The 25336-nt window shown below is 55.1% G+C and overlaps 1 protein-coding gene across 1 annotated transcript; it reads left to right on the forward strand.

Moving 5' to 3' along the window:
* The first annotated feature begins 125 nt into the window (after positions 1-125).
* Positions 126-25312, forward strand: ZNF282 (zinc finger protein 282). Its single transcript, XM_012768180.3, has 8 exons — positions 126-530; positions 2776-3195; positions 9653-9779; positions 10669-10788; positions 13188-13307; positions 15299-15412; positions 16390-16503; positions 22949-25312. The coding sequence occupies exons 1-8, from the start codon at positions 366-368 to the stop codon at positions 23776-23778; spliced, it is 2010 nt and encodes a 669-aa protein (XP_012623634.2). The 5' UTR covers positions 126-365; the 3' UTR covers positions 23779-25312.
* The last annotated feature ends 24 nt before the right edge of the window (positions 25313-25336 follow it).

A 25336-nucleotide genomic window follows, 5' to 3' on the forward strand; every position in this document is an offset into this window, starting at 1 on the left:
AGTAGAGACGGGGTCTCGCTCTTGCTCAGGCTGGTTTTGAACTCCTGACCTCGAGCAGGTTTCGGACTTTAAGGTAGGCCATCCCAGACCAAGGGGCCCTGGGGACCGGCCGAGCCGCCGCAACTCCGCTGTGGGGCGGCGGCGGCCCCCGCCCGGGAGTGGCCCGGCCGGTCCCCGTAGGCGGGCAGGAGCTCCCAGGCCATTGGCTGGCGCGCTGGCGGCGGAGGGGCGGGGAGCGCCGCCGAAGGGGACTGTTTGCTCCTACGGGCTGTAGATGGAGCTGTCCGGCCCCGGCGAGGGGGAAGGCGCCTGGAAAACGTTCTTCTTCTCCCTGGCCGGCCCGAGCGGGGAACAGCACTCCCAGGATGCAGTTTGTGTCAACACGGCCGCAGCCTCAGCAGCTGGGCATCCAGGGCCTGGGGCTGGACAGCGGGAGCTGGAGCTGGGCCCAGGCTCTGCCCCCGGAGGAGGTCTGCCACCAGGAGCCGGCGCTGCGCGGGGAAATGGCCGAGGGAATGCCGCCCATGCAGGTGGGAGCAGCCCGCCGGCGCCATGGCCGCGCCGTGGGGGCGGGGCGCGGGCCGGCGCGGGGACCGGCGGCGCGTCCTCCGAGGCCTCGCGGCTCCCGCGTGCGGCGCGGGGCCCAGGCCCAGGCGGGCGGCGGCGCGGCGGGCAGGGCGGAGCGGGCCCGACGCAGGCCCGGGGCGCAGGCCCGGCCGCCGAGCGCGAGCGCCGGGCCGAGTGCCCGCCGGGTGCCGAGGCCTCGCGCCGGGCCTGGGCCCCGCTTCCCGGAGCCGGCGGCGCCGAGACCCGTCGCCGGGCCCCAGCCGGCCTCCCCTTCGCGCGACCGGCGGAGGGGCTCGCCGGCGCGGCTGGCTCCGGCGGCGGGAATGAATGCCCCGCCGAGGGCTACGCTGCAGCCAGTTTGACCAAAAGCTCTTCGAATTGTTTTGTTGCTATCATTCAGCAAGTGTGGGGAGCAACTCACTTTCCTCTACCGAGTGTGAGCCAGGGAAGGGGTGACTTTGTCGTCTTTCCGGCCGTTGGCAAGCGGCTGCACCCTGGAGTCGCCTGGGCAGCTCCCTCCGCCCTGGCCCGGTCCCCAAGAGGCTAGCACAGGGTCTCTGGGGCCAGAGGAGGCACCAGTCGCTGCTCCCTCAGTGATCTCCGTGGGCAAGGTCTGAGAACCAGTGCTCCAGAATTGGGTGCAGACAAGGGGGTCCTGAGAGTGCCCAGGTGGCCTTCCCAGAGGAGGGTCTCGCAGGGCCCGGGCAGCTCCTTGGAGGCCCCCTCCGCTCAGCGCCTGGCTCTCACAGGTCAGCCAGGAGCTGCCCTGTTGTGTTTGATCAATTTTCAGCTTTAGGTCCTGAGAAAACTGAGCTGGGCCCCTGACTTCCTAAACTTTCCCTGTCAGCCGTGTCCTTTCCGTGGGCTGGGCTGCAGTGAAGCCTCCAGAAGCCCACATGGAGCCTTCGGTGGAGTCGCTGCCACCTGAGACTTAGCAGGGTCTGGCATTCCTGGGGCCCTGCTCTCCACTCTTCCCTGTCATGCACCCATTCTCAGAAGGCCATGGGGTCCCCTCTGTGGCTGTTGGGGCTGATGACTTAGAGAGGGTGGTGGGCGTTCTTGCCATTGGCCTGCCCATGCCACCTCAAAGCAGGAGGTCTCTGCTTTTCCCAACCTGAAGGCGTCTTCATCAGCAACAGAGAGAACAGAAAATGACTCCTCCGGTCCCACATGGGAAGGAGAGTTGGTTATCAGCGCGTGCTGTTGTCCAGTGAGCCCTGGGTGCTGGCACAGTGTGACACCACCTCCCCAGATGACCAGTGAACTGTGACCACCTTGACTGTTCTCTCTTGGGGCTCAGCTCCCAAGCTGTACCTCCCAGCTGTACCTTCTGGGGTGCAGGCCCTGTGCTGGAAGGTATGGGCAGAGGCCCCAGGCCCTGGGGGAGCCTTTCCCCAAGAAGCAGGAGGGGAGCCCAGAGGAATTTTTCTCTTTGTCTAAGTCTTCTTGGGGGTTAGGAGTATCCCCTCTAATGAGTGATGTTTTTTAGTACACCTATTTTAATTTTGCAAAATATGTATGAAACAGCAGTTGTATTAATATATGGGGGGAAGCTGCTTGTCTGCCCTCTAGCTGGGGCTCTCTGGTCTCTCCCTTGACCGTGGCCCTGGTGGGAACGGCGGCGGTGACACCTACCTGAAGGGTGTTTTTGTTACCTGCAGCACCTAGAGTTGCTCCAGCTGGCAGTGCAGGGAGGTGCTGTAGGGTGACCCGTCGCGTCTCTGTGCCTTGGTTTCATCATCTTTAAAGCAGAGATCATCATTCTTGCCCTAACCTGCTGAGAGATTGCTGGGAAGATTAGCGTCAGATAACTTACATGCAAGTTCTTTCTTTGGAACAAAAAACACCAGGCAAATGTGAAGTTTGTCTTTAAGTCTGGCCCTTGAAGAAAGCAGCTGTTCTAGTCAAAGAAAGTGGTCTGCAACATTTTAGGCAGGTGTCATGACCTTCACTTGCGAAGGGTCAAGGTGGGTGAACTAGTGACAAGCCTGACTCCCATAGGCAGGAGGTGGGTGAGACATTAGTTGGGTGGCTGGTGCTCTAGCTATTGCTGAGGACACTGATGAGCACCAGAGCCTGAGGGGTGGGCGCTTGGCAGAAGAAAGACCATCTGTAGCATGTGGTTGGTTGTCCCCTGATCTTAAGCCGCCTTCCACCCCCTCACACAAGGTCTCATCCCGAGCTGTCACTTTCTCCCTTCATACACAGGCTCAAGAATGGGACATGGATGCCCGGCGACCGATGCCTTTTCAGTTCCCGCCCTTCCCAGATAGGGCACCCGTCTTCCCTGACCGCATGATGCGGGAGCCCCAGTTGCCCACAGCGGAGATCTCGCTCTGGACGGTGGTGGCCGCCATTCAGGCTGTGGAGCGGAAGGTGGACGCCCAGGCCAGCCAACTGCTGAACCTGGAGGGGCGCACGGGGACGGCAGAGAAGAAGCTGGCCGACTGCGAGAAGACGGCCGTGGAGTTCGGGAACCACATGGAGAGCAAGTGGGCCGTGCTGGGGACCCTGCTGCAGGAGTACGGGCTGCTGCAGAGGCGGCTGGAGAACTTGGAGAACCTGCTGCGCAACAGGAACTTCTGGGTCCTGCGGCTGCCCCCGGGCAGCAAGGGGGAGGCCCCCAAGGTATGGGGGGTCCCTGGGGGGGCAGGGATGGAGGTGAGGAAGAAAACCCTTGATTTTATTTTGTCAGTCCTTCTCACAAACTTCTCTGGCTCCCTGTTGACTAATTTCAGGGTCTTCTTAAAGCCTGTCTCTGCTTCATCTAGTCTTGAGTGTTCTGGCCCAGCAAGGCTGGCCTCTACTCGTTCCCCACAGAGTCTGCATGTTTGTGTCTTGGACCCTCTGCCGTCGCTAGGCCCATACCCTCCCTGAGCCATCTGGCTGTCTGTGGATTCCTATAGTTCTTCACTGCTTGCTTCGTGCACTTGGCTCCTACCAGTGGCCGTTTGTCATTGGCTGTCTTTGTGTGTCCTCATCTGGCCACGCTGGAGATGGACCCCAAGCCACACAGACCAGAATCACTTTCAAGTCACGATCACTAACCTCAGGCGGGCCCTTCTTGAAGTTCGGAATTCATGCTCCGTTTCCTGTTCCGTTTGCTGTCCCCGGATCGTTCACTGCTTTCTGTTTTGCTGAGAGAATGGAGTCACTCAGAAGGGGCTTCCGCAGGCTGCCTTTGTTCATCCACCTGCTGCCCTGGTGCCCTCAGACTCTGCCTTACCTTGTCGCTGTGGCGTGGTGTGTACGCCCTTCCCCCTTTGCTGGGGGTCTCCCTAGCATCCTCTCCCTTTCTCCTCCACATCATGAGCTTCCCCTGCTAGGCTGGGTCCTTCCCCCCAGCATGTGAACTCTCCCTCCTTCTGCCCGTCTCCATAGCAAAAAACCTCCACCTAGTGCCTCACTTCTCTGCTCCTTTCTAAAGCAGAATCCCTTAAAAGAGTTGTCTGTACTTATCGCCAATTCTCTCCTCCCCATCTTCTCCCCTCCTCTCTCTGTTACCCCCTCTTTTTACTATAGAATATTCAAACATATACAAAAAGTAGATAGAATAGTGGTGTGATTCCCCATGAACCCTCATCCAGCTTCAGGAGAAATCAACTCTTGGCCAATCTTGTGCCGTCTAAGTCCCCACCCACTTCCCGCCTCCCATTTTATTTTGAAGCAGATTCCAGACACTAATCATTTCACTTGTAAATATTTCAGTCTCATCTCTAAATGGTAAGGACTCTTGTAAAAAAAAAAAAAATGATAACCTTACATGTTACCACCGCCACAGTAACCTACTCAAACATCCAGTCGATATTCAAATTTTCAGTTGTTTTCCATTTTTTTGTTTGTTTGAATCAGGATTTAAATAAGGTCCACACATTGGGATTGAGATGTCTCTTAAGTCTTTTTTAATCTATAGGCTCCTCCTCCATCTCTAACTTTCCCTCACAGTTTGTCTGGGGAAGGAATTGGGCCATCTGTCTTGTCGCGTGTCTGACTGTCTGAGTCCCACTGCTTGCATCGCGTGGTCTCATTTGACCATGTTCATTTGGTCTCATGTTCACGTCTCATTTGACCGTGTTCCTCTCTTCTCAGCGTTCCAGGAGATTGGTGACTGGCTGGTGCTCTCTGGAACCCACGAGGACCAGGCCTCTGTTCCCTGGTGCTGTCCCCGGTCTCACAGCCAGGGGCTGGCTCTCAGTCTCTGTCCCAGCCCTGTGTGCCGGTGACCACTCCCTCCTCAAACCCCCTCTCGCGTGGCTTCCCAGACCCTGCTCTCCCTTAATGCTTCTCCTGCCTCAGTGGCTGCTCTGTGTCCGTCTTCTTTGCCGGCTCTACGTCCTCCCCCGAGTGTGTGGAGGGGCCCAGGGCTGCGTGTCGGCCCCCCTCTCCGGTCGCACTCACTCCCTGGGGCCCCACGCGGCGCTGAGTGCAGTCTTCACGCCGTCAGCTCCCGAACAGATTCTTTCCCTCCCACTCTCCCTCTCTCTGTGTCTTGCCCAGATGCCTATTAATTCAGCATCTCCATTTGGGTGTCAGTAAATATCTTAGCTTTAACGTGAGCAAAGCGTACTCCAGATTTTCTGCCTGGAGCCTGCTTTACCCGAAGCCGTCCCCATCTCCGCTGCCGACAGTGGCGTCCTTTCAGGCGCTCAGGCCAGAGCCTGGCAGTCACACTTGTCTTCTTTCTTTCTCACACCCTACTTCCAACATACTAGTATTTTTATTCAGAACGTGTCCACCATCTGACGGCTCCTCGCCACCTCCGCTGCTGCTGCCACCTTCGTCTGGCCCGAGCTGCGGTCATCGCTCATCTGATGGTTGCCACGGCCCCTGACGGGTCTCCTTGTCTCCATCCCTGTCCCCCAGCTCGTGCAGTCTGATCTCAGCAGAGCAGCCAGATGATCCTTCCAGTACATGAATCAGCCCCGTTACACCTCCCCCGAAACCTCCCGCATGGCCTCCCATTGGATTCGGAATGGAAGGCCGAGTTTGTCTGTGGCTCGTGCTCTCTTCCCTGCCCCTCTGACCTCACCTCCCGTCCCCTCCCCGGTGCCCACCCCCTTCCGCACACTGGCCGCCTGCTGTTCTGCCATCGACCGCACAGGCCCGCGCCTCAGGGACTCTCCACCGAGAGGTCCTTCCCTGGATGTCTGCAGGGCTCTGCACCCCGCTCCCATCGGGGGTCTGCTCCTTTGTCACTTCATCAGAGTGCCCTCCCACGGCCACCCTCTACATACAGAGGGACCAAGTTCCCCAGCACATCTCCCAGGCCCTGCTCTTGTTCCCTCCAAAGCACTAATGCCATTGGCGTCTTAAATATTTTAAGGTAGTATTCTTAAAGACAGTATTCTTTTTTTTTTTTTTTTGTCTTCTTGGTTGGTTTTCCCCAACCAGGATGTAAATTCTGCTTAGTTCACTGGTGTCCCTGGGCCTATAACAGCACCTGGCTTAGGGCTGGATGCAAGAAGCGACTCTCCCCAGCTGGAGAGCTAACAGCTCCGTGGAAGGGACCACGTCTTGTGTGTCTCTGTGTCTGCTGAGGCAGCCAACCCAGCTGACTTTGCCAGAGTAGTTATTTGACATTTATATTTGAGGCTTCACAGAATTGAGTGTAATGGTGGCTTTGGTTCCTCCACAAACATTCCCTAGCACTGGGACCCACAGAGACTTGTTTTCAGTATGGTTTTAGCACAGTCAGCATCAGCTCACCTACCGCTTTCCTCTCTGGACTGTGCGAGTTAACTCTGTGGGGTGTTCCTACATGGTGCTGTGTGTTCTGTACATTGGATTAGGCATTCAAGGAGTCTCGAGTTGACATGTGCCCTTATAGAATAATGAAATGGTTTTGGGGTCCAGATTCAGAGGGCTAGGGTTTGAAATCTTGACTTTGGCGCATACTGGTTTTCCTGCCCTTGGTCAAATATGTTTCTCGTTGTCTCTGGGTTTCCTCAATTCCTCTTTTAGAAGAAGTGAAGTATAAATAAGTAAATTCCCAGCTGGTTCCTCTGAGTTTTGGTATTATTATCTGTAAAACGAAGATGATAGTATGCTTACCTAATGCAGTTGTGAAGATGAATTGAATTGGTTTATGGGGAAACACTATGCAGGTTATTGTGTTAGTTACCTGTTGCTGTGTCACAAATTACCCCAAAACGTAGCAGCCTTCAAAAAAAAAGTAATTTGTCATCTTGCTGTTTCTGTGGGTCAGGAATTCAGGAGCAGCTTGGCTGAGTGGTTCTGGCTCAGAGTCCCATGAAGTTACAGTCGAGCTATTGGCAGCTGCCATCTATGGGCTCAACTGGGGCCGAGGGCCTGTTTTGAAGATGGCTCCCTCACTGCGCTGTGGGCAGTAGGCCTCAGTTCCTCACCACGCAGACCTCCCCATAGGGCTACTTGAGCTTCCGCATAGCATGGCCGCTGGCTCCTTGCAGAGGGAGTGAGCCTATAGAGAGACCAGGATGGAAGCTGCAATGTCTTTTATGACGTCGTCTCAGTTGTTCTGCACTGTCACTTACTGATTTATTAGAAGCGAGTCACGAAATCCTGCCCGTGCTTGAGGCGGAAAGAATGAGGATACACCTATTAAAGGGACTGTCAAATAATTTGTGGACATATTTTAAAACCACCCCAACCATAAAGCACCTTGAAAATGTTACCTAATGTTGCTAGCAACAGTTACAACTCGTTGTATCCTCTTGGGCATGCTAGATGAATTCTCTTCATCTGCCTGATTGAAGGAAAGATACCGTGTCCAGATCCTTTGTGCCTGTTGGATTCTGTTGTGTTTGTAGTTGACTCACGGCTAATTCATGGGTAGGCTTTTCTGTCCAGCCCGACTATAGGCTCCCTGCAGTCCCAGACCATGCCTCAGGCTTCTGCCACGTCCTGTAACAGTTTGAAACAGTGATGTCTGTTTCCAAATATGAGAACACGATTCCAGAGTTTCGGTCCTCCACAGAGATGGTGAAGTGGGGTAGCAGAGTTGGTGTGGTGGAAAGGAAACGAACCTGGCTTTGGATACATTCAGTTTGAGGTACTTAAAGGTGACTAATCGGAGCTACTCAGAAGGCCATTGAACGAGAAGGGAGCAAGGAAAGTTGCAGAGGACTCTGCGAGGTGGTGACAGCTGAGGGCAGAGGGTGAAACTGCCACGGGGAAAGTGCGGGGCCTTGGTCGTGGAGGAGGAAGAGGAAAAGTAAAGAAGACAGGAGCCAGACGGACGGATGGGAGGCAATGCAGTTATGGGAGCCAAGCAGGAGAACATTCTAGAAAGGTGGTCTGATCTTCCAAAGAGGTCACAGAGGGTGAGGATTTCAATAGAAGGGGGCACTGATGGTCTTCTAGGGTGTGGTTTCAGACGGCGGAGGGTACAGAGGCAGGTCTTAAAGGGTTAAAGCGGGCACCGATCTGAAGAAGAAAAGACAGGCTATGTCTCAGGGTGTTTCAGGTGCAGAGGGGAGCAGAGTAACTTGAGGTGGCAGAGCTGAGAGAGGCTTTTCTGAGGTTGAGATGATCCTGGAGGGAACAGCTGAAGGTGTGAAAAAGAAGAGATTGTTTGGGTTAAGTTTCGCAGGCGGCAGGTGGAGGAGAGGAAGGGCACTACTGGTGAGGGTGACGGGGCAGAAAGGGGGAGGATGAGGAAGGAGCAACAGCCCCTGAGGTCAAAGGTGGATGGGGGAAGGCCAGGTGGAGGTGTGGGAGAGCGAGAAGTTTAGAACAAGCCTTCCCAGGGAACATACTGAGGTGCCAACGGGATCGAGAAAGGGCTGCGAGACACTAGAATTTACGGAGGATGTTGTCTGCAGGATTTTGTCGATTTTATCCAGCAACAGGGAATTTAAATGAAGAAAGGGATTTATATGAATTTTCCTAGGTTGGGGGTTTACCTGAGTCTGGTGGAAAGTCCAAGGAGTTCACAGTTCTAGCTGTGAGTCTAGAGATGATGGTGAGCTATCGTGAGCAGGGACAGGCCAGGCACACGGGTGCACCTCACAGATGCACGGGGCACCCTCAGAGCCCCATGCACCTGGCTCGAGGGCTGACGTTTCTGATTCGTGTAAAGGTGCTGCCTGCTCACCACGCCGTGCGCCCACTCTGCTGTCTTTTTCTAAGTTGCACCAAGGTGCCACACAGCCAGCTTTGGCCCTGTAAACGCAGGCGTGAAAACTGATGGACTGGGATTGGGGGTCGGGGAGAATGGAGTCGCTGGCTTTTTAGAGCGAGAGTGAAAGGCCGGCTCAGTAGCGTCGTGAGAGTGGTAAGAGGGAAGCCTGCGTGGCCACAGAAGGGAGTTCGGTTACTAAAGTCATGGCAGTGAAATCATTTTGAACAATTCAGTCCAGGGTGAGGTGGCGCTGGCGAGTGGCTGAAGTGAGGGCAGAGGAGGATCCTCGTCAACTTGAAAGAACAGCTTTATGTCACAGATCAGGGTACCTTGACGACACGTGAGTGACCTCAGGCAACGAGTCAGGCTCCCGCCGAACTTCCTCGGACTGGCACTCAGTGGGTGCTCAATACCCTGGACAAGCGTCCGTTGATTCCCTACTGTGCGCTGCTCTAGCATAAGATACAGCGGCCGGCAGAGCAGACCGAGATCCTGGCGCTTTAGCACATGCCTTTAGATTTTTGTTTCACTAACAAAAATGTAACTGTGTACACAGAGGTGACCTGACCTGAAATACAGGTTTGATAACAGTTTTTCTGTGCTTGGCTCACCAATACCCACTCTGAGAACCTGCCACCCTCTGTCACCCTGAATGCCCAAAGAAGCACGTTGACTGTACTTTACCTTCAGGTGTCCAGTTGACCTAAAAGTGAAATAACAAAGGATATGATTAAATGCTTTTTTTAAAAAAGGCGGGACAGCACTGACGGTCACTGTCACTGGGAACACGAGAAGGCCAGGGACAGAGGACTGGCCGCATGGAAATGGGCTGCCCCAGCTGGGGGGCTGGGACTCGGAGGTGGGGGCTGGCGGGAGCCGTGGGGCAGGGCCAGGCTCAGGGCCGAGGTGGGGCCCACGGGTGCAGGGGATGGAGGAGGAGGAACAAGCAGGAAGCGCTGGACTGAAACTCTCTCATTGGCTCAGGTTCCGGTGACTTTTGTCGACATTGCTGTTTACTTCTCTGAGGACGAGTGGAAGAACTTGGACGAATGGCAGAAGGAGCTTTACAACAACCTTGTGAAGGAGAATTACAAAACCCTAATGTCACTAGGTAAGGACACCTCTCCTCTTCGGTGCACAGTCTCTGGAGAGGGTTGTGAAATGCTTACTAAGCCACATTGACACTACCTGGCAAGTTGTTTCATGTTTATACCTAATGGGAACTCAAGAAACTATTTACTTATAATGCTGGTATGGTAGAACAATTTCTTTTTCTTTTTCTTTTTTTTTTTTTTTGAGACAGAGTCTTGCTTTGTTGCCCAGGCTAGAGTGAGTGCCGTGGCGTCAGCCTAGCTCACAGCAACCTCAATCTCCTGGGCTTAAGCAATCCTCCTGCCTCAGCCTCCCAAGTAGCTGGGTCTACAGACATGCGCCACCATGCCCGGCTAATTTGTTCTATATATATATTAGTTGGCCAATTAGTTTCTTTCTATTTTTATAGTAGAGATGGGGTCTCACTCTTGCTCAGGCTGCTTTCGAACTCCTGACCTTGAGCAATCCGCCCACCTCGGCCTTCCAGAGTGCTATGATTACAGGCGTGAGCCACCACACCCGGCCTAGAACAATTTCTAACAGAATAAAAATGAAAAACCCAGTGACAGGGCCTGTGGCCGTAGAATTCAGCGTTACACCACTGCTGTTTGGGATACAGTAACATAGCACCATCTGCACCCACTGCTCGCTGCCTCCCCGCAGCCTGGGGTCGGCCACAGTTGGCCTGATGTTGCTTTCAGAGACCAGCTCTTTCTACACTAGACATGTGGGGCTCTAGGGACTTGTTTTCAAGGTTCCTCACAGGAGATTACCTGCCTTACTTGCATACCTGCTACCACGTGGAGGGACACGGGTGGACTGGCCCCCGGTAGCAGAGAGCTCTCGTGTCACCTTGCCCTGGGCCCTGGCCAGCTTTACTCAGTCTTCCTTCTCCAACTCACTTCCAGATGCGGACGGCCCAGTGCCCAAGCCAGATGCCCCGGCCCAGGCTGAGCCCAGAGAAGAGCCTTGTGTGTGGGAGCAACGTCACCCCGAGGAGAGAGAAATCCCCATGGATCCGGACACAGGTGACGGCAGCTGAAGAGAGTGCCAGCTGCAGGGAAGGGCCGGGGGTGGGAGCTGGGCAGCCCGCAGCTGCCACTGGGAGGCGCTTCTCGTTCCTGCACGTGTTCAAGGGGGAGCATCTCTTGAGTTGCTCCCGGGGGCCAGTTTGGCCGTAGTTGAATTTTGGTGGTCACGTACAGAAAGAGATCTCAGGGCCTGAGAGTGCACCACAGCTACGTGTCTTTAGGTTTGGAGAAGCCGTGTGGCTCTGGACTTACAGGTAAGCCCCATGGAGAGATGAGATCCCTCCCAGCCTGATGGAGAACTGCAGAGAGAGGCCCGGGGACGGGACAAGAGCTGTCCAGGGAGTCTGCAGCAGCCCAGGGTTTTGCCCCGGCCTGGTGTTCATTGCTCGGCTCGGGTCTGCAGCATCAGCTCCTCAGTCTTACGTGGAAACACACGCATCCCACGCAGACTCGCCCTGCATGCTGTGCCTCACCCGAGAAGGAGTGTGAAATTCTGAAGAAATCTGGTTCCCTGAGGACATCACACATGATGGGCTTTCACTGGGATGGGAGGTTCTAGGGTTCTTGGAAGTCTTTTTTTTTTTTTTTTTTTTTTTTGAGACAGAGTCTCACTCTGTTGCCCAGGCTAGAGTGCCATGGCGTTAGCCTAGCTCACAGCAGCCTCAAATTCCTGGGCTCAAGCAATCCTCTTGCCTCAGCCTCTGGAGTAGCTGGGACTACAGGCGTGTGCCACCACGCCCGGCTAATTTTATATATATATATATTAGTTGGCCAATTAATTTCTTTGTATTTTTAGTAGAGATGGGGTCTTGCTCTTGCTCAGGCTGGTTTCGAACTCCTGACCTCGAGGGATCCTCCCGCCTCAGCCTCCCAGAGTGCTAGGATTACAGGCGTGAGCCACCGCGCCTGACCCTTGGAAGTCTTTTATCAGGGCCTCTACACTTGGGGGCAGTGCTGGGCGGGGTGAGCTCTGTGGCCCAAGCCGAGTTCTCTGCCTGATGGGATGACCTTTCACCCATCTGGGCCTGTGTTTCGGTGGCGAGCACTTCCACTGAAACCTCTCTCAGGGCCACGCTCTTCCCCCTCCCCACCAGTCTTTCCCTTTTACTGGGATTTAATTTATAGACCACAAAGTTTAACTCTTTTGAAGTATATACTATAATTCAGTGGTCACAAAGCTTTGTGGCCGTCACCACTACCGAATTCCAGAACGCGCCCACCGTAAGAAGCCCCAGGCCCATTAGCGGTCACTCCCCACTGCCTTTCCCCCCGCGGCCCCGGCGAGCTCTCATTTGCTCCCTGGCTCTGGGTTTTTCCCGTCCTGGACATTGCTTCTAAATGGCTCCTTCCCTGCCCTCGTCAAACACTGCCGGGGCGGATGTTCAGCAGCCGCGGGAACAGCACTGGTCTCACGCGGTGGCTTTCTGCACTGAAAGCGCGGTGCCCTCAACAGGTCCAGTGGGGTATGGAGCCGTCGCTGTGCAAGAGACAGAGCAGGGGTCACCGTGCCTGTTTCGTGGACGAGGAGGGCAGACTGGGACGCAGGGAGGTCGAATGGTTCGTCCCCGCGTCAGAGGGGGGCTGGGAACAGGAACGCCGTCCTCAGATCCTTCCTCCGTCGCTGTCCGGCCGTCTGAGTGCCGCCTGCCAGGGCTAGCGCGCTGCGCCGGGAAACACCTTGAGATGTCCGGTCCGTCACGAATCGGGGTTCTGTGTAGAGAGAGCATTTGCCATTGTCATTTGTGTACAGTAAGTCCTCACTGAACATCGTCAGTAGGTTCTTGGAAACTGACTTTGAGAGAAGTGGTGTATAACACCACAGATATTTTTTCCTCATCGATGTTACAACGAAACAACGTTGAAGGCAACGATGTGGCTCGAGGACCTTCCATGTGTTGTGTTGCTTGAAGTGTCTAGAAACCCGTTGTCGACCGTAAGTGAGGACTGAGTGCGGAAGGATGCTGTGCGTCGTGCATCCGAGAACAGAGCTTGGTTGTGCCTCTTCCCCGGCCCGACCTCTTGCTGACCTTACAGCCCCCGCGGTGTGCACCTGGCCGCGGCCTGGCCAGCTCTTTCTCGCCGCGGTGAGGAGCAAGGTCTAAGGCCCCGTCCGGATGAGCGCCCAGCCGCTTGCACAGCACGGGCTCATTTCTAAACTCGTTCTCTGGCCTCATCACCCCTCACTGTCCTGCCTGCCTGTTCCTTTTTCTTGAATGTTCATTGCCTTTCTACTCCAGGACCTTCTGCTCCTCAGGGTCCCCCAAGGCTCCAACAGGAACCCGAGACCCTGGGACTCTCCCCTGGGAAGTGCTGACAGTCACACTCCTGCCCCCAAAACGTCCTGGTGACCATCGTGCAGAAAAAAGACACCAAGCAATGTGATTCTTTGTCCCCAGGAGCAGAGCCCCTGGTGCCTGCACAGGACGCGTCCTCCCAGGTGAAGCGAGAGGAAGCTCTGTGTGGCCGGGGCCAGCGCGGCCTGGAGGAACGAGCCGTCCCCACGGAATCCATCACTGGTGAGTGAGCCACGCAGCCGCCCAGACCACGGAGGGTCAGCGCGGGCCACAGGGCTGAGCTAGAAATGGGGGGGCCGTGGGTCCAGGACTGGGCTGAGACAGGATTCCTCCAGGGGACACATACATGACACTGGCACTGGCAATGTGCCCGTCCATCTAGGCTTAGCTCGTTCTGTTTCCTCTGTTATTTGTAGTATCTGTCTTTAGCTATTCCTCCTTCCCCTTTAAAAACAATATCCTGGCAGAAGCACTAAGTGGAAGGCACTTTACTAGGCTTTATGGGTAGGGGAACAGGTAGGTCAGCAAGACCTGCTCCCTGACCAGGAAGACCTTTCATTGTTTCAAACAAGTATTTATGGGCTGCCACTGCTATGCCAGGCGCCCACCTGCCTGCGGTCCTGCGGGGAGCTCCTCGTAGGTGGTATTCCGGCTGGACTCTGGTCGTAGGTGAGAACGCTGTTGGAGCAGACGTGTGCATGAGTCAGACTTCTCCAGAGGAAGAGAAGCAATAAGTGGGTGTGTGTGTGTGTAGAGAAAGAGAGAGAGGTGGGGGTGGGGGGATTTATTTTATTGTAAGGAATTGGCTCCCGTGATTGGGGAGACCAGCAAGTCCAGAATGGACAGGGTAGGCTGGCAGGTGGAGACCTGGAGAAGAGCTGACGTCGCAGCTCCAGTCTGAAGGCCGACTGCCGGCAGAACTGCCTCTTCCCTGGGGGAGGCCAGTCTTTTCCTGTTAGGCCTTCAGCTGGTTGGGCGAGGCCCACCCACATTAGGGAGGGTCTTCTGCTTCACTCCGAGTCTGCCGATTTCAGCGTTCATCTCATCTGAAAAATACCTTCGTGGAAACATCTAAGTGATGTTTGACCAAATATCTGGGTACTGGGGCCACGCCAAGTTGACACATAAAATTGATCCTCACGAGATATATTAATATACTCTAGCTCTTTACCTGTCCACAGGTTAGAGTTCCACAAACCTCATCCCCCTTAGTCAAACCCTCAAACCCATAGGTAAGTGCTAATAGTGTCTGGGTAGAGGAAAGCCCATTCACTTGTCATCAGGCATGTTCCTTGGAACCATCGTGGGGTTACTATTTTTAAAGAGAGCTTTGGCCGGGCGTGGTGGCTCACGCCTGTAATCCTAGCACTCTGGGAGGCCGAGGCGGGTGGATTGCTCGAGGTCAGGAGTTCAAAACCACCTGAGCAAGAGGGAGACCCCCGTCTCTACTATAAATAGGAAGAAATTAATTGGCCGAGTAATACATACAGAAAAAATTAGCCGGGCATGGTGGCACATGCCTGTAGTCCCAGCTACTCGGGAGGCTGAGGCAGAAGGATCACTCGAGCCCAGGAGTTTGAGGTTGCTGTGAGCTAGGCTGACGCCATGGCACTCACTCTAGCCTGGGCAACAGAGTGAGACTCTGTCTCAAAAATAAATAAATAAAATAAAGAGAGCTTTAAGAGATAAGAAGGCAATAAGGGGTAAATTAGGTTTCATAGACTCTGTAGAAGAAGGAAAATATAGGAGCTTTCTTACATCGTGGAAAAATCCCATTCAAATGATTAAAAGGTTTCTTGTAACGTTATTTTGTGCCCCATAATTACATACAACTATAATTTGTCAATATACAACTTTTTTTAAAGGCTTCCTAGAAAATCGCCTCATCAGAAATACCTCTTTGCATGGTGGTCTCGGCACTAGGGCAGGGACCTCATCCTGAGGACGTTTAAGTTCCTGCAGCTCAGAGAGACTCTTGGTCTTAAAGTCACTGTTTTGTCACTCCCTATGGTAGCCACTTAGTTGCAGCAAAAGCTCCATTAGTTGGGGCCAAGCTGACTTAAACCTTTTTCTAGTTAATGAGGCTAATTTAATTATACCTGATGTTTAGGGGAAAGAGATAATTGTATGAAATCAGAGATTTACACAAAACACAAACTTGCAGGCAGTTTCCCGTCTTCTAATGCCTTCGCTGCTCTTGTCCCCACGAGCAGACTCCCCGATTTCTGCCCAGGACCTCTTGTCCCGGATTAAGCAGGAGGAGCACCAGTGTGTGTGGGACCAGCAGGATTTGGCAGACAGAGACATTCCCACGGACCCCAACTCAGGTGAGAAGGTGCCCGGATAAATACTAAGGGAAAACAGCATGTTTCAAAAGGAATCACAGTTGATAAGTTAGTGCGCCAAGAGAACTGATACTAAAAGTAATTACTGAAAGTAATTCAGCACTGATTTTTGAATAATAAAAGCAACCAAAGAGCTTCTAAAATCTGTGTATATTTCCGTCAGAAAGTCGTTTACTAGAACTATTACTTACCCATAAGAATTAAAAACAAAAAATTTAAAAAATAAATGGGAACAATGTCATTTGCATTTGCTGGAATTTCTCTTGAGTGAATACTAGTTGGATGTCCCCCAAGAAACTTCTGGAAGGGTCCGGGCGTTCAGGGAAACATACCGAGAATGGTAGGGACGCTCCACCTGCCCAGGGCCTGAGTGTGGGTCTGCAGAACCGGAGCAGCCCGGTGTCTTCTGCCTGGAAGTAGAAGATGGGAAGTAGGATCTAGGATTCCTTGTAGTTTGTCAACTTTCCAACAGAGAAATTGAGGGGACCCGGGGCAGAGGGAGCATGGAGCCTTCCTGATAGAGTCGTCAGGCTTCACTGCGGTTCTCATGGGTGACCTCCGGTTGCTGCCTTTGCCGTTGCTGACTTCTGAGTTGTACCAGTGAGCCGTGGCCCTGTGGGCCGTCAGACTCAAGCCTGTCCTGGCCCCACCCGTTCCCCTGGGGATCAGTGGGCAGGTTCAGAAGACCTGGGTTCTAATCCTGGCCCTGCCACTGGACAGACTTTGGCGTGAATCTCTTCCTCTCTGAGCAGCTTGAAAGGCGGGGAGCAGCCAGTGGGAGCCTGTTTAGGAAGGCGCTGGAGGGTAAGAAGCGCGGCCTCTCAGTGCCACACGGGCATTACAGCTGTCACGTGCCCTGCGAGCTGGGCCTCCACACGCAGTGGTTTTGGAGGCTGTGATGGGAGGCCAGGCAGAAGGGAACCAAACCTAAGACTGCCTGCCTTCTCTCTGTGACACAGAGTCTCTCATCTCAGCCCATGACATTCTGTCGTGGATCAAGCAGGAGGAGCAGCCGTACCCGTGGGGCCCACGTGACTCAGTGGAAGGAGAGCTCGGATTGGACTCTGGCCCCAGTGAGTAACGCGCCCGCCGGGACGCGGGGTGTCTCTCTCGTGGGGCTGGGCAGCGGGGGCCGAGATGAGGGCTGGTTGCTCTCCTCAGCCTGCCCCTTCCGGTGTGACGTCCTGTCGACAGCAGCCTTCCAAGGGCCTGCACCAACGCACTGTCCCCTTTCTTTCTGGCGTGTGAGAGCAGGTGTATTAGTTCCCAAGAGCTGTCATAACAAAGTGCCACAGGCCGGGAGGCTTAAAAAACGGAAATTTATTCTCTCGAAGTTCTACGGGCCAGAAGTCCAAAGTCGAGGTGCTGGCAGAGCCGGGCTCCCTCTGACACCCGTGGGGATTCTTCCCTTCCAGCGCCTGGCGGCTGGCGTCCTTGCCTCGTAGATGCAGTGCTCTGGTCCTCCCTCTTCTCTCGGTGTTCCTCTGTGTGTCTGTCCTCACACGGTCGACTTCCTGTGAGGACACCAGTCGTATGGGATTAGGGGCCCACTCCACTGTAGTATGACCTCATCTTAACTAACTACGTCCGCAGCAACCCTGTTTCCAAATGAGGTCCCATTCTGAGGTAGTCGGGGTTAGGACTTCAGCATATTTTAGGGGAGGACATAATTCAAGCCTTAATGGCAGGGAAAGGAGAGTGGGCTGAGAGAGATGAGCCGGGGTACCTGTGGCAGGGTTGGTGGCAACAGGTGGCCACAGACTAGGAAACACCAGCCAAAGTACCCGAGCTGGCCCTGAACTGACATCCCCGAGTAACTGGTGAAGCCACTGAGGCTCAAACAGAGGGGACTTTTTTCCCTAACAGGTATGGAACCAAATGTCTCACCAGACTTGGGTCTCTTGGGTCTTTCTGAAGCTCCTCTTATTGACCTGTGACCTTAGGCATATGTTTATGGATTATTTAACACTTTTAGCATCAGGCTAACATTCCTTGCTAGACCCAGTGCAATCCCCTTGCCCCAAGGCGGCTGGCTTAGTGTCACCAGGGGTTGATCAGAGTGTTGAAGGGATACCTGAACACGTGCTCTTGTCTGGACTCCTGACATCATGTAAGAGCTTAAATCCATGCAGGAGCTGAGGACATAGGCTATTTCTGAATCCGAATGGCCATTTCCAACTCAGTGAGCAGATCATTCTCTCTGTGAGACAGACTCGGTGCATTTCTGAAAGAGCCAGGGCGGGCCTGGAGGACTTGGCCAGGGCTGGTAGAGGGACAGTATGTGCCCTTGTTTGAGAGAACTGAGAGCAGTCCTCTTTGTAACCTGTTGGCATGGTGGGGTGACATGGGGGAAAGCCAGGGGACTACCCCGAAGCACAGGAAGAAATGATAGTAGCTGACACCACTTCTTCCTCCAGGGCACCTGGGCCACCACTGCTGGTTGTGCCCTGAAGGCTCACGAATGGCTCTTCAGACATGGGCCAGGAAGTTCTGCCAAACCCTTGCTTGTCCCTCAGCGCTATTTCCCGATTCTTCCCAGTCGGAGCGCGCGGGCCTGGAGGAGCCTTTTCCTGAGGGCCTGGGCAGTGTGGAAGCCAGTCTGGGAAGGTCGGGAGGAACGACCCATTTTCCTACTTCAGTTTGGCTGTGATGGCTCATGAAATTTGCCTCGTGTTGTTTTATCTTTGGAAAGCTTTGGAAGGCCTTCAAACCCTAGCGTTTGGGAGGAAATGCCCAGAATGTGGGAGACAGGAGTGTCTGAAATGCTTCTCTTGCCTGCCCAGTCACTGCAGCCTCTTGTCTGGGCCTCTGTTCTTTCTCCCAAAGTGAGCCTTCCTCCTGGTTATTAATGTTAGAGTTTCAAACTACTATCTCATCTGTGGTTTCTTTGAGGCTTAAGAGCAACCTAGTGTTGTGGTTGCCAGGACAGCTGAGGGTGAGAGGTGGTATTATGTGGAAGAGTCTTCTGAAGAGGGGATGGAAGGGAAGAAGGTAGTGGGGTAGAGGGTAAAATTCGGAAATATATGAAACCCCTCCCTGCCAGCCTCCTTCCTTGGCCCTGGAATATGTAAGAGAGAACCAGTATCCTGCTTGACTCAAAGTCAGACCTCAACCTAATTAGACATTGCATTTTTGTAAAAAGGATTCTGAATTTCTATATTAATGAGTGTGGAGTCTCTGCTGTCTCTGTTCTCAGTTAGTGTAAAATAAGAAGAATATCCAGATCATCCAAAGTTAACGTGCGTGAGGCTCCATCGAAGCAGGAAGTGTGGATAGACTTTGGAGTCCAGTGACTACCAGGTGCTTCTGGAGGGAGTGGTGGTCAGGAGCCTGGAGCTGGGCCACCCTCCCCAGAATGTGATTTGAAAGCACCCACTGAAACGCGTGGGCCTGTTTGGGTTAAAACAGTGTCTCTGACCTTTTTTAGTTACTATTTAGCAAATATTTACTTAGTGTCTGCTGTGTGCTGTGCCATGTTGTAAGCACTTAGATTATGCGGTGAAGAAAGACCTTTCCTTGTGTAGCAGGAGATGGACAGAAAGCAAGACAACAAGCAGACAAGATAAAGTCCAGGTGTGGGGACTGCTAGGAGGAGGAGGGTGCATCAGGGAGAACAGGCAGGTGGAAGTGATGCAGGGGAGAGGGCAGAGGGGGCAGGAAAGGCCGCCCTGGGAAGTCACACCTGAGTGGGCCTCCGCGAGGAGAAGGAGCAACCACGGGACTCAGGGAAGAGAGGACTGAGGGAGGAGGAGCGAGGGCGGAGGCCACGGGGGCTCCGGGGTGCAGCTGGAGCTGTGGGTCGGGAGGGGCCTGCCACATACACCAAGTTAGAGTTTGGATTTTATTCTGATAAAAGAGGACACTGATACAGGGTTTTAAACAGGGTAGTGACATGGTCTGGTTTACGATTTTGGAGGACAAGTTCGGGACGGGATTGGGGGTGGTGTGCGGAGCCAGCGAGGGGGCACAGGAACCACTGTGGAGGCCGAAGTATTTGCTACAGACCAGGTGGAGGGTGCTGGGTGGTCAGAGCTGGGATAGCAGCCGAGCACAGGAGAGAAGCAGGTGGATTTGAGCTGCACGTTGAGAGTGTGACTGACGGATTGCATGCGGTGGGTCAGGGGTCAAGAGTGACTCCTAGGTCTGGGTCCTGAGGAAATGGGTGAACAGTGGTGCCATTTGCTGAAGTGCTGAGCCCTGGAAAAGCACCAGTGTTGCTGTGGCAATCAATATTCTCCTTTGGACCTATTAAAATTTGAAGTTACCTCCACGTGGCAGTGTTAGGTAGATGAATATAGGAGTCTGAAGTTCAAGAGGGCGACCTCAGGGCTCAACTGATTTGGGAGCCACAGGCTGCAGTAACTTCCAGCACCAGCTGCCTGGAGCTGGCCAGACTCCCCAGGTCAGGGGCACAGCCCTGCACAAGACTGCCATCACTTCAGACACCAGACACCGGTTTGGGGGTCCCAGGCCACCCTTACTTCTGATCAGCTGGCTATAAATTCGGGGGGTTCCCACTTACCCCCTCAGGTTCAGTAATTTGCTGGAATGACTCACAGAACTCATGAAAGTGCTATATGTATGATTATAGTTTTAATATAGCAAAAGTATTCAAATCAGAACCAGCCAAAAGGAGACCCATAAAGCGAGATCTGGGAGGGTCCTAGACAAGAGGCTTCCATTGTCTTCTCCCTGTGGAGTCAGGGCGTGTCACCCTCCCAGCACATTGATGTGGGACAATATGCAGAGTGTTGCCTACCAAGGAAGTTGACCTGAGCTTTAGTGTCCAGAGTTTGTGTTCAGGGTTCTTTACATAGGTATGATCAATCGAATCATTGATCACAAGAGTCAACTCTGTCTCCACCCCGATTCTCTGCCTGGAGGATGGGCTGCAGGCCCCAACCCTTGAATCATGGGGTTGGTGTTTCCGCCATGGCTAGCCCCCATCCTGAGTCATCTTGTTAGCTTCAACCCTCTAGGAGCCTACCATGAATAACAAAGACACTCCTGTCACTCAGGAAATTCCAAGGATTTGGAGGCTGCCTCCCAGGAATGAGGGACAAAGACCAGTCAGTGGTTAACCACGTCACATGCCAGTGAGGGGTTGAGTATGCAAGACAGGGAAAAGGCTGTTGGATTCGGAGGGCTGGAGATTGTTGGTGACCTTGAGAAAAGTTGTTTCGGTGGAATGGTGGGGACACATGCCCGACTATAATCATCTGAAAAGAGACTAGGAGGTGAAGAAGAGGTAAGAGCAAGTATAGGGAACTCTTGGTGCATCTTGCTATGGAAGGGAACAGAGAGATGACATGAGATGAACTGGGGTGAGGGGCACATGGGTCTAGGGAGGGTGTTCTTTTAAGTTGAGAGATAACTAGACCATTGTGTCTGGTAGGGGTTGCTCTCAACTGCTTTAGAACCCTGATTCAAACAGCCTTAAAGAATAAAGAAATGTATTCTCTTGTGTAACTAGAAGTCCTGAGGTAGTGAGGTTCAGGTTTAGTTGGTTCAAGGACTCAGCTATGTTTTCAAGGACCCAGGTTCTTTCCAACTCTTTGCTTGGCCATGCTTGGTGTAGCTTCATCCTCAGGCTGCCAGCTCGAAGGCTGCAGCTGCTCCAAGCTTCATATCCAGACCCAGAGGAAAACGGAAAGCCATCTTGTCCTGCACACTCTAAAGAGTGAGAAAACCTTGCCAGGAGCCTCCCAGCAAACATCACGTGCTTATATCTGAAGCCATTAGCTGCCAGGGAATAGAAAGGAAACTCTCCATGGGGGCGGGGCTAGAGGAGGAGGTATGCCGTAATCCTGGAAGAGTGGAAACACTGAGTGAGACCGGGCCAGGGTGCCAGGCTATGTGGGGGGGCCCTCCTGAGGTTTGTGCAGTTTTCTGCAGCCACATTCAGCCGCCTGAGTGCAGTCGCAGGACTGGGGTTCTCCAGGCAAGCACGACGGAGGAGAGGGGTGAAAAGGTAGTAAGGGTGTTTGCCAGCAAGTGGTCGCCGAGTTGCACGGGAAGACAGAAAAAGGGCGTGGAGCATGGCTGGGCCGTGAGAAAATGGTTCGAGTCTCACGCTGCGTTGGAAAAATTATCAGAGTAGATTGTCTTAGGCTGGGCTTCCTGGGAAACAGTGCCTGGAGGTTTACATGCGTGTGTTTCCTTGTCAGTCTTCTTGGGAGTAACGCCTATGAAGGAGCGAGACTAGCAGGGCTGGTAGCAGGGCAAGCAAAGACCCACAGTGCAGCAGCCACCGAGGCCACACTTACCTCACAGGACGCTCTGGAGCTGGGATGACCCTCCTGAGACGTCCTGAATTGAAGTGAGAATTATTTTGGCCTCTACCCCCGGCCAGTGTCCTACAGAGATGGTTCTCTGCCTGGTCAGTTTCGACTGGGACAGAGGGAAGCCTGGGCCCGGTCTGTGTGAGGCTATCGTTTAAGGACAGGCCTCAGTCAGACACCAGCGAGCATGGCGGGTTGGTGGAAACGTGGCAGGTGCGGCTAGAGAAGTGGCCTCCAGGGAGCAGGTGGGCCCTGGGCAGGGGCGGGTTGGGAGCACAGAGGAGAAAAAGGGATGCCCAGAAGAGGTGGGGGCAGACGCAGCCTTCACTTTCTTCAGAGTTCTTCCGCAGCTGCCCCAGATGTAGGAGCCAGCTCCCCCAGGGAGAAAGGAATTCAAACTGGAGGTGGGGAAGGTGACAGAGGGTGGAGGCATGAGAAGACTCCCAGATAGAGTCAGCATGCTGGGTGGCTTCTCTGCCAGCAGTGGAGTTCAGGGCCTAAGGTCACTGTTCGGATGCTCAGGCCTGGACTTCGTCCCTCACTGACCCCCAAGGTGGCGGAGAGCTGTGCACTCGTGGCCTGGAGACTCTAGGGTGCAAGGAAGAGGGGGGTGGGGAAGGAGCCACCCTTCTGTGGACGGCAGTCGGGGCAGCCACTTCCATACAGGGGCTGGGCAGGTCCAGGTGCCATCAGGGCCGAGGTGGGACTCACATGGTCCCCGCTGCCCACCCTGCCCACGTCAGATGCCACTTGCTTAGTGGAGACACGGCTGCCAGTCCGCCTGGTGCTTATGGCCCCAGCTCCCTGCGTTCCATTCCTGCGGACCTCTAGCCAGGATTCACCTGGGATAAGTCCTGGCAAGTTCTTTCCCTCCAGTGAGAGATTCTCCCGAGATAAATTAGCATTGTCCAACCACAATCAAGTCTTGCCATGTCTGGACAGTCCTCCCTTCCAAGGTGATTTCTGATATCCCGCCACCCCCTAGCCCTGAGCATTCTGCAGGGGTGTCCTGCCCCTGCTGTGAGCTACCTGCCCGACCCGCTGTGGGGCCCCAGAGCAGGGCGGCTTTGGGCAGGTGGGGGAGGGCATGCAGACAGTGACCGCTCATCTTGTTCAGTCCCCTTATTTTTAGGAAACTGAGGCCCAGAAGGCATGAGACCTGGGCCTCCTCGCAGGGACAGTGTGGGGTCCTGGGCGAGAACACTGTCAACGTGTCACTTCCTCGTGTCTCCCCTAGGTGACAGCCTGCTGATGGTGAAGAACCCGCCTCCGGCCCCGCCACAGCCCCAGGCCCAGGCCCAGGCCCAGGCCCAGGCCCAGCCGCAGCCGCAGCCCCAGCCGCAGAGCCTGCCCCCGCTGGCAGTGGCCGAGAACGCGGGCGGGCCCCCGAGCCGCGGGCTGCTGGACGACGGCTTCCCTGCGCTGCCAGGGGAGCGCGGTGCGGGCGAGGCGCCGCCGGGCGGGGAGGGCGGGGCGGGCGGCGCGGGCGCGGGCGCGGGCACGGGCTCGGGCACGGGCACGGGCACGGGCGGCACCTGCGGCAGCTGCTGTCCGGGCGGCCTGCGGCGGAGCCTGCTCCTGCACGGCGCGCGCAGCAAGCCCTACTCGTGCCCCGAGTGCGGCAAGAGCTTCGGCGTGCGCAAGAGCCTCATCATCCACCACCGCAGCCACACCAAGGAGCGGCCCTACGAGTGCGCCGAGTGCGAGAAGAGCTTCAACTGCCACTCGGGCCTCATCCGCCACCAGATGACGCACCGCGGCGAGCGGCCCTACAAGTGCTCGGAGTGCGAGAAGACCTACAGCCGCAAGGAGCACCTGCAGAACCACCAGCGGCTGCACACGGGCGAGCGGCCCTTCCAGTGCGCGCTGTGCGGCAAGAGCTTCATCCGCAAGCAGAACCTGCTCAAGCACCAGCGCATCCACACGGGCGAGCGGCCCTACACGTGCGGCGAGTGCGGCAAGAGCTTCCGCTACAAGGAGTCGCTCAAGGACCACCTGCGCGTGCACAGCGGCGGCCCCGGCCTGGGCGCTCCGCGGCCGCTGCAGCCGCCGCCCGAGCGGGACTAGGGCTGGGCTGGGGGAGGGGCGGCCGGGGTCCTGGGCCGGGCCCTCCCGCCCGCCGGGCGTTCTCGGGGCGCCTTCCCGCCCTCTACCGGCCACCTGCTGGAAATCGGGAACAGGAATTGCACTCCAGACGGGGCCCCGAGGGCTGGGCAGGGGCACCCCAGACCCGTCTGGTCGGAGTGGACAGCCCAGCTCATCTCATAGGGTGGACCGAGTGGCTGGGGAGGTGCCGAGGGACCGCAAGGAGGCACCGCCCTCAGGCCACCTGGGCCACACATGGTGATGGGGGAGGCGACCAGGGAGTCTAAACCCTTCTGAGATAAGGAAATAAGGTCCTAAGGCTAGGGGATGCCCCGAAAAAGGAAGGGAAGGCCTGACGGCGAGCTGAGGGTTGCGCTAAGGGTAACATCTTTATTATGAGAACACTGCCTCGCGTTGGAATAGCGCTTTATACTTTTTTAAAAGTATTTTCTATCCGTTATCTATTTTCACCCTTAGCCTATCCCTCTGAGATAGGTAGGGTAGGATTTTCTTAACTTGGTGACTGAGGAAACTGAGACACAGGTGAGACGGTTTACCCACGATCACGCAGGAAGAGGGGCGCAGCCGCCCAGGCGCCCGCCCAGCGTGGTGTCCCCACCACACACGCTGCCTACCTCGGTGGCCGGAGAGACCGCTCTGGCCTGGCCTTCCTGGGCTCTCCTCCCCTCGACCCACCAACACAAACAAAAAACTCCAGAAGCAACTCATGGGGTTACCGGGATGGGGGACAGACTGGCTACAAAACACCCCAGGTTATGCTTCTGGAAGGCTCTTTCAAGGTGAGAGCTTCTGGGTGGCAGCTCCTGAGCCCCCAGCCTCTGCTTCCCACTTCCAGTCCCTCAATCTGGTGCAGCAGGTCTTTGCACTGCCCAATAGTGCCCTGGCCCTCCGGAGGCAGCTGGCGCCCTGGGTCAGACCTCTCCTTGGTGATTTATTCCAGTTTCCCCAGGGCAGAGGGGTGAGGGAGAGGCTTTTGCTGCAAGAGCAGCTACCAGGAAAGTGAGTCTCTTCCCTGGAGTGCTGGGCAAGTGGGTGCTAGAGTGTGAGCCTCAGTCTCTCTGCCCTGGGCCTCCCAATTGGTGCTATCTGTTAACTGACCATGCTCCTGGACATGGACACAGACCCTTCTGTGCTCTGGACCCTGCAGGCGCCTTGGGAAGCGCCCAAAGAACTCCCTTTCATGTTGGTGCATCTGCTTCGCGGCTCCAGGCACCACGTCCCGAGGAGCCACAGCCCCATTTCAGCATCTTGCATGGCCAAGCACCGGGGTGGGGTGGCATGCCCTAGGACCCTGTTCTGTTTGTGTCAAAAATGACTTTCCTGCTCTTCCCGCTTCTCTCCCAGCCGGGGCACAGTGGGCAGCCGGCACTCGGCACCACTTTTCTGAGCTCTCCGCTTCCGCCCTTGCCCTCATCGCGCTGCTCTGCTTTCCTCAGACCCATTTTTGCCGTGCAAAGGGAATTCTTGAAATTAAATAAAAGATATCCAGATTGCAGACTGCATGTTCACACAGCCAGGG

The sequence above is a fragment of the Microcebus murinus genome, chromosome 9, assembly GCF_040939455.1.
Source record: "Microcebus murinus isolate Inina chromosome 9, M.murinus_Inina_mat1.0, whole genome shotgun sequence".
In the NCBI taxonomy this organism is placed as follows: domain Eukaryota; kingdom Metazoa; phylum Chordata; class Mammalia; order Primates; family Cheirogaleidae; genus Microcebus; species Microcebus murinus.

What these genes read in the sequence shown, in the direction of transcription:
- ZNF282 (XM_012768180.3), top strand. Translation starts at nt 366, where the DNA reads ATGCAGTTTGTGTCAACACGGCCGCAGCCTCAGCAGCTGGGCATCCAG. An exon ending in CCCCACGGAATCCATCACTG is followed by an intron (nt 13,308 to 15,298) that starts GTGAGTGAGCCA and finishes CCCCACGAGCAG; the next exon opens with ACTCCCCGATTTCTGCCCAG. An exon ending in CGGATTGGACTCTGGCCCCA is followed by an intron (nt 16,504 to 22,948) that starts GTGAGTAACGCG and finishes TGTCTCCCCTAG; the next exon opens with GTGACAGCCTGCTGATGGTG.